Source organism: Pyrus communis, chromosome 15 (genome assembly GCF_963583255.1).
Source record: "Pyrus communis chromosome 15, drPyrComm1.1, whole genome shotgun sequence".
NCBI lineage: Eukaryota > Viridiplantae > Streptophyta > Magnoliopsida > Rosales > Rosaceae > Pyrus > Pyrus communis.
In genome coordinates this window covers 11,622,870-11,631,762 of record NC_084817.1, presented here as the reverse complement: position 1 = coordinate 11,631,762, position 8,893 = coordinate 11,622,870, and the positions used below count along the sequence as shown (strand labels likewise).

The window sequence follows — 8,893 nt, the reverse complement described above, 5'->3', positions numbered from 1 at the left end:
CAAACGTTTACATAATGAACCATTTCACATTGTCGTTACACATTATTTTGTTTTCTCATGTCATAATTACATTGTTGGTTATAGTTGACAATAAGAATTGATGAAGGAAAGGCTAATTTTTTTTGGAATTTGACGAAATAGTGGATGGAATCTACCGACAAGGGGTCAACTGACTTATTTCAAATAGTTTAGGGTGTCAATTCAACTGGAGTAATAGTGCAAGAGGTCAAATTGCAGTTTATCCTAAAATTAAGGAACTAAAACAGTACTTAATCCCAAATACAATGCCCAAGTTAAAACCAGCAAGTTCATGAAGGTAATACTTAAACTGACAGCATCTTCATATCAACGAAACACTGCTAAACCACAGCCTTCAGATCACCTCTAACATCCTAGATCTTATCTTTGCTACATATCCTACGGCCAATAACTCTTCGTCGTTTTTATTGCTGTCAACCTATCTTTTGTGCTACTCTTTCCGGAACCAGGTCCTAGTGGCTACGGTAGCATCAAAATTCTCTCCCCAGTTTACAATATCCTCAAAACCCTGGCTTAAGTCCCCAATTTCCCAAAACCCTAAATTCCCCTCTCCTCAAATTCTTTCTCAATTAGGGTTTTTCTCTCCCTAGAAACTCGTTGGTGGGCGTGGAGATGGACAACCTCTGCTCAAACGGCTTCGTTTTGGACAGTTTTCTCTGCACTGTGGTGCAGGCTGTGGTGGCTGAGGCAACCATTGCTGCCGCTGCCAAGTCTCTTGCTTTGTCCTGCTTGATGGTATATTTTCTCTTACTTCACAGCTAATTTTGCCTCAATTTTGTGGTCTGAATTGTTTTTAATTAACAATTTTATGTTTTTTGCTTAGTTTAGTTGTGTTTGGTTTAGTGCATTAGGGTTTCTCTAAGTAATTTGGGGGTTTTATTTTTTGTTGTGTTTTAGCTTCAAGAACTATGATGTTCTTCCATATTTTAGAATTATTTTTTATTTTTTATTTTTTTTTGCTAATATGTTTGTGATGATTTTTTTTTGCCCCCTGTGGTTTTCATAGTTTTTACTCTACTTAGGACTATGTGAATTTGTTGAGATGCTTGTCGGTTTCCCCTTTTTTATTTTTTATTTATTATTGTTCGGAATCTTGTACTATACTTTTTTCTCATACATTTTTACAATTGTAAGATTTCTGATGTGCTGTTGTTTTAACTAGTGTTTTTGTCGTTTGTTGAGTATTTTCGTACGGATTCAAACTTGATGTGTGCGGCTATGAAGTATATACTTGAAAGATGAAAACAAAGAGATTGGAAGAGAGGATTTTTTGTTTAGTTATGTCTGATGTATAGAATTTGAATGCGTTTCCCTAGATCCTGACTTGGTCAGGGTTTAAATTGTTATTACCTGGAAGTAGTCTGAATATAATTAACTTGGGGTTCAATTATTTGATGGCCTGACCTGTGTTTCGTTTGTCACTTTTACTTTACGACGTCCTACAGATGAGATACTTCCTGTGCCATAATGATGATGTGCGATGCTAGCCTTTTGTCCGAAATTATATTGAAAATTGCCTTGCGTTTCATGGTTTTTTGGTTGGCGCATGGTTCTTCTTGAACTAGAGTATATTTCTGCTTTAATATTGTTCTTATAAGGTGGAATGTCACAGGGACATAGAAAAATGTAGTCTACAACTCAATCTGTCCTCACTGGAGGGGAGGAAAAGGATTGTCATTTTTGCCTGTATGTTGGCTTACAATTTATAGGACTAGTTTTTTTTTTTTTTTTCAAATTTTAACCAGATTGTTCTAGCAGAGGGGAACACTCAAATTTACCTTTCTAGGCCGTAGGTCACGGTCTTGAACAGATAGAGTTGTTGGGGTAGGTTCTAGTTTCCTTCGCTTTTCACGCTGGTGTAAATTGAAATATGAAAGCCTGTGTTATTGGCTTGAGGCATCCTTTATTTCTTCTCTTATCTGAAAATGAAAGTATCAATGATATTTCCATTAATGTATAAAAGTCCAACTCTTCAGGCCGGGTAAAATAAGCTATCTTAGTGACCATTTAAGCTAAGTTGATTCTGACCCTGTGTGTCTGTGTAGCATGACTTATCATGAAGCTGCACTGTCGTAATCTAGTTTTGACTTATTGGCTTATTGCTCTTTTTGCCGCGGAGTTGAACCTGTTCAACTTGGTAAGGAAAAACTACTTATTTTAACTTGTATCTCCATTCACACTCTGGTTTTTTCAGATGGGATCTATGCCGAACACAATCGATGTTTTTCCCAAAAAACCTGAGGCTGTCACAGAGTTAGTTTTCTGAATTAAAATGTCCACCATTTTATCTTTTATTCATTTGAAGGGGATTTCTGAGGCCAAAATTTCTCTATGCAGGTTTCCTATTACTGAGCTTTATGTAATGGGAAAACCTGGTCCTGAGAACACAGATGCAAGTGAAACTGAGGACGAGGATGGTGATGATGATGATGATGCTGGTGATGACCAGGATGAAGATGGTGGCGATGAGGATGATGCCTCTGGGGAAGAGAAGGAGGGTAAAGAAAATCCAGAAGACGAGCCTGAGGCCAATGGTGATGGTGTAAGCGAAGAGGATGATGATGATGATAAAGAAGATGAGGAGGACGATGATGACGACGACGACAACGATGATGGTGGTGATGGGGAGGAAGAAACTGAAGACGAAGAAGAAGAGGACGAGGAAGACGAGGAGGAAGACTTTCCTCAGCCACCTGCTAAGAGGAGGAAATGAATTTTTTCTCATTTTTCTTTGAACTTGCCGCCTTTTTCTGGTTATCGGGAATATTTGGGGTTGTAGGAGTTGAGTAAAATTTAGGTGGCATGTCCACATATGGTAGAAATGTTCACAGTACTTGTTAAGCCATCAGATTTCTTAGTTGTACACCTTTAATAATTCTCTCTCACTCTCTCTCTCTCTCTCTCTCTCTCTCTCTCTCTGGATAAGAATTACGACGGTGTTTTGTGAAGTGATTTGTGCGCACTCTTATCTTTATGCTTGTTTATTTATGACTTTTGGATTGAACTAATCGAAGGGCGAATTAGAGGACAATAGTAGAGAGATGGGCAGGAACCATTTTCCGACGTCCCTCAATTAGTGCTCAACAACCACGACAAACAGTAAAAATTAGGCAGCAGAAGCACGGGATCCCAAGATTATGCGGCTTCGAGCACATTTGCTGTTGTTCGTTACAACAATGTTCCATTCCGGCTTGCCACCTGCCTCTCGCCCGCTTCGGTAAGTGCCGATGTTGGGGTTGTCCAAAGAGCAATCACATAACCGTACAAATTGAATCAACCAAATAATTGAAAAAAAAAAAAAAAAAAAAAAAAAAACTAATGAAAAGTCCTTAAAAACTTCCATTTAACCATTAGGACAAAAGTTTTCAAAAATACATACTGTCCTTCAAAGTATTCATACAGTTTGGTCCCTTACAAAGATATCTGGCATAAATAAATACAGAAGTGATTGCAGCAAGGAGACCAACATGTAGAACATTTCATGTGGTCTTCATTAAAGCAAATGCAAAAGAAGAGAATAAGACAAAACAATGGCAGCCACAAAAGAAAGAAAACGACAGATTCAGAAACAGTGACAAAAAATTAAAGATATTTACACCATCCATCTGTAAAGTTTTTCTTTTGTAATCTAGCACTCCCATACATGTATAAAGAGGGAGTTTCATTCATTGTAATTAGCACACCACTCCTTCACACGACTACCACACGTATAGATGAAGCCTATAGCTCTCTTAGCCTTCTTGCTCCCTTTGCTTACTTCTTTGTAAACATTTTATATATCAATAAAAGTTCAAGTGTACATATTCAAGCAATCTTCAAGTCTTAAGTAAGTTTTCTTTTTTTCTTTTGTGTGTTTGTTTAATTAGACTTTTAGTCTAAAACAAGAAAACACTATTATAGTTATATTATTAACTTGCTAACCTAATGGTCATACTTTGTTCGAGCACTCTGTTCTAGTTGAATGCTTGCCATACAAATAATTGGACATTAACCAAGGTACCTTTGAGTTCTTCATACCTTTGAGTTCAGCCTTCAAGGCCTTATACCTGTATTGTGAGTGGTCGTTGTGCGGAAACATGTCAAGTTCTATGTGCAAGGTTTTATGTCTAGTTGTTATAATGGCCACCCGACTATTTAACTAGGCCTTTGCTTGGAATTTGGTAACAAATCCAAGTTTAGCATTTTAATAGAAATAGTAAAGTACCTTGAGGACGAAAGTCATTAACACAACTGATATCACACACTTGTTAATTTTATATGAACACTAGATATTGTTGCCCTTGTAGATCCTATCAACCACAAACACCAAGTATATATTGTCCTAGACACCCAACTGTAACTAGCATAAGGATAAGATTAGCATATATTTCCAAAAGAATTAGCAAGACTTTGAAAAAGCAGAAGTTTTATCTTGATTATCTTAAAAGCCCTTCATTTATTGGTAAATATAAAAACATTGAAGTACAACATAATGTATTAGAAGCAAAAAGTGCAACAGATCATACTTTAGAGACCTTGAGAGAAGAAAGAGAGTTTTTAAGAAATCAATTAGCCATAACCTTAGAAAAATATAGACCGTAGTTTATGATAGATTATCTTAATTTAGAAATTAGTGAACAACAAAAAAAAAAAAAATCACCCTAGACCAAAATAGCTTAGTTTGTTATTTTTCATTAAGAAAGCATAATCATATTTTATATAGTGAAGAAAATCCACAAACAAATAGTATTGTAGATCTTATTATTAGTTAAGCAGAAAATATAAAACTAGAAAATAATAAGCATAATTATTTATTAGACTAGCTGTTAGAATATTTTAGAAAAATTCCATAAAAACTATTAAGCAAAATTTAGATTATAGTACATCTCAGTTTAGAAGATAATAATAAAAATATTTCAAAGGTTTCTTAACAAAAGAGAAATAAAAGAACTTATTGATATTATAGATAGTAAGCCTAATCAAGTAGAACTTAGATCACTAAAAATTGTTGAACAATTAAAATTAGAAGTACAAAAAACTCAATTAGCGCAAAAAGATTTGAGTGAACAAGTAAATAAGTTACATAATAAAATAGATAGATTATTGGTTTAATGACTGATTCTAGAACTAATCGGAAATATATTCAAGCTTTGAAAGAAATTAGTTAGTTAGATAAAGAACTAGTATGTTGAATAGACGTTTCAATGCAAGTAGCCAGTAGTAATATCCCTATCAGGCAAAATAATTTAATTATCCAATTAGTTTTAAATTTAGTTGAAAAATTAAATCAAATTGAAGAACAAATAACAGAAGTTAATCATAACACATCTTTATCACTTCCACCATCTTTGTTACAAACGCTAGAAAATTTAATTTTAAGTACAAATAATCACATTAGAAGATCTAATGTGACATCCCACATCGCATAGGGGAGTGATCCTTAAATGTATATTCTCATCCCTACCTAGCACGAGGCCTTTTGGGAGCTCACTGGCTTCCGGTTCCGTAGAAACTCCGAAGTTAAGCGAGTAGCGCGCGAGAGCACTCCCAAGATGGGTGACCCATCGGGAAGTTCTCGTGTGAGTTCCCAAAAACAAAACCGTGAGGGTGTGCTGGGGGCCCAAAGCGGACAATATCGTGCTACGGTGGGGCCTGGGAAGTGGTCTCGCCCGGTGATGCGAGATTTATACGCACACAAATTAAACCTTCTTTTTATCAATTGTAGTAAGTATGTAAGTAGGGATCGTTCTGGACCGGGGATTAGGAGGGATTGTTAATCACTTGGATTTGACTCAAAAACGTAAAAACACAATATAAAACACTATACTAGTCTCAAAGAATGCAAAGCTAAACAACGGAAAATAAAGTTTACAACATTAAACTAAACTCAAAGAATGCAAAACTAAACAAACGTAAAATACTTAAAACAAATCAAATGACTAAGACTTAACAAAATCTTGGGGGGGGGGGGGAGTTTGATTTGACGAAATTAACTAAAATGCACAAATTGTAATTAAAGGCAAAACGTAAATATGAATGTGAATAAAATATGGATGATGGAATAGCCAAGGGGTTCTTCTCCACACATTTTACACTTGCATACAAGATTGATTCTCAGTTGGTCTTTCGATAAATTATGAAACTCAACACTCCGGGTTAATTAGGTCCGCTTAAATTAACCGTCAAGTTTTCCTTAAGTTAATGAATTGGATGGGTTTGCGCAACGCAATTCACAACATTCTCCAAAAGTCCTTTACGTGAACAGCACAATAAAGATACAATCAAAGATCATTAAGCATTATGAAAACTATAAGTGTTGACGAGACATTCGTTACTATGATGAGCATGAAACTCGTGCCAAGAATTCATTTAACGCGATTGTTTATAAGCAACCTCCACTACTTGTGAATATAAGTTCATAACGATTAGGTGAAACTCACTTATATTCTAGCGTCATATTCATGCATGAAAATTAAGCGCGCATTCTTAATAAACATTCATAAATAAGTTATCAATCAAACGGTTAAACAAATTGAATCCACAACTTATGAAATTCCAACGAAAGTTAATCAATTCATATTGCAAACATAAACATAGTTTCGAATCACCCCCTAGCTAAAGGGGGTTTAGTTCCTCATAACTTTGAAATCAAAGAAACACCTAAACATTCCAACAACTCAAACTTGAATTGTATGAACATTTAGGCACTCTTCTCTTCCATTCCTCATACGTACAAAACAAAGAGAATTGAATTTAAACATTGAAATCAAAGAAACACCTAAACATTCCAACAACTCAAACTTGAATTGTATGAACGTTTAGGCACTCTTCTCTTCCTCTTCGTTGTGGCACAAGGTCTAAGGTGAGTTTTGGGGATTTATGGATGATGTAGAATGATAGGTTTTGTGGAAGAAAGAAGGAAGTGATGGTGTTTCGATTGGTAGGGAAGGCACGGCACAAGGGGAAGTGTTTGTGTTGTGTGTTGTGTTGTGAATGGAATGAATTGTATGAATGCATTGCATGGTTTTATAGGGAGAGAATGGATGGGAGAACATGTGAATGGCAGCTAGGAATGATTAAAGAAGGGAATGCATGTGGAATGACAACTAGGTTGGTTGGTGGAAAGCTGAAAATGCAAATGGGAATGCTGGAAATGCAAGGGATGCACGGCATGGGTGGTTTGGTGTGCATGTGGCTGATTTGTTTGTTGGGAAAGCATGTGAGTGAAGGGTTAAAGATGCATGTGGATGAATTATAGAATGGGAAAACATGTGAGTGACAACTAGGGTGAATGGTGGCTGCAATGATGAAGTGTGATGGCTGAAATTGCAAGGGAGGTGCACGGCAAGGATAGTTGTTTTGTGGAAATGCAATGTAGGGTGAATGATGATGAATGCATGTGGATTAAAGAAGAATATGGAAGTGAATAAATCATAATAGGGTTGCAAGGTTAAAGGGCTAGGGTTTAAGTACATAGAATGGGCCTAAAATAGGGTGGTTTGCATGGCAAGGGAAAGGAAATATGGTTAAGCCCATGGCAAGGTTGTGTAATTGGGTTAGGGCCATTGTTTTGTGTCCTCAAGTGCATACAAGGCCTTCAATTTCATCCAACACTTTGGCTCCAAGCATAAGCTATCCATCCTTAGCCCAATAGTGCTCCAAAAGGCCCCTAAATGCACTTCTTTGCTCCTTTAGCCCTTAGAACCTGAAAACATACGAAACTAACTTAAAAGACTTAAAGAACTAAGAAATAACAACGTAAATGTACGAGAACAAGCCATTTAAGTCGCATGAATATGCTCCTATCAAATTCCCCCACACTTAGCTTTTGCTAGTCCTCGAGCAAAACAGAAAATCAAAACAAAACGAAACGAAACAAAACAAACCAAAGACAATCTTAAACCTTCCAACGTTGCCTCAGGGATTTCCAATGCACATGACATGTTAAAAATCATTACTCACATAGATTTTAATCATCCTTACACTTAAATACATACTTAATCATAGTCACCACATATTAGTTCACAATTAAGCATTTAAAACCATGTTTTGAATGTAGTAACATGCCTTAGAGAATTTGCTCAATTCCTTACAAGATATGCACTCAATTTTCACTCAGATTTTCTGACTACACACCCTAAACTAGTTATATGTGAGACGATTGATGTAAACATGAAAACGAACACTCACATATATGTATCACAAAGAAAGCAATTTCTGGAGTTTAATAAGCATGTTTAGGTATGATCTCATGAATGGAATGCTCCTACTTAGATGCGAGAACCAGTGACACCATATGCTCATACCAAGTTCAAACTCCACAAATTGAAACACATAACACTCAAGATTGAAGTCACGGGTTATACTGGGGCTTGGGGTGTTTGGATAACAAAGAAAGATAGGGATAAACAAAAGTTCTTTGAGCAATAGTGAGCAAAGTAATGAATTAGGCACTTAGAATTTCCTTTAGAGCGCAGAAAACAACTTTTAGACAAATAGGGGAGATTCAAACAACTCTGATTTTTCTTTTCTTTTTCATGACTTTTTTTTCTTTTTTTTTTCTTTTTTAGCCGTGCCTATGGCACAACAACTCTCATCAATAATCCTTCCCCCACACTTATTTTCTGCAACATATTAATCAAAAGGAATTCATTTTCCGTCATGCTTACTATGCTTCAAGAACAAGGGTACGGATGGTCCTAATCTAGGCTAGGTGAGGATGATATGGGTTAACAAAGAACATGGGCTAAACAAGGCTCAACGGGGTTAAAACTTACAACATATACGAAATATGGGAAGTAAGGCTATTTGGCTATGGTGGCAACTACACAACTTCATCTTGATATATGTTATGCAATTCAATGTCATGCTTTGA

At 36.1% G+C, this 8,893-nt stretch overlaps 1 protein-coding gene across 1 annotated transcript; it reads left to right on the top strand.

The window, feature by feature from the left end:
• Window positions 1–512: 512 nt before the first annotated feature.
• Window positions 513–2,924, top strand: LOC137717796 (uncharacterized). Its single transcript, XM_068457283.1, has 3 exons — window positions 513–774; window positions 2,234–2,292; window positions 2,377–2,924. The coding sequence occupies exons 1-3, from the start codon at window positions 652–654 to the stop codon at window positions 2,750–2,752; spliced, it is 558 nt and encodes a 185-aa protein (XP_068313384.1). The 5' UTR covers window positions 513–651; the 3' UTR covers window positions 2,753–2,924.
• Window positions 2,925–8,893: the final 5,969 nt, after the last annotated feature.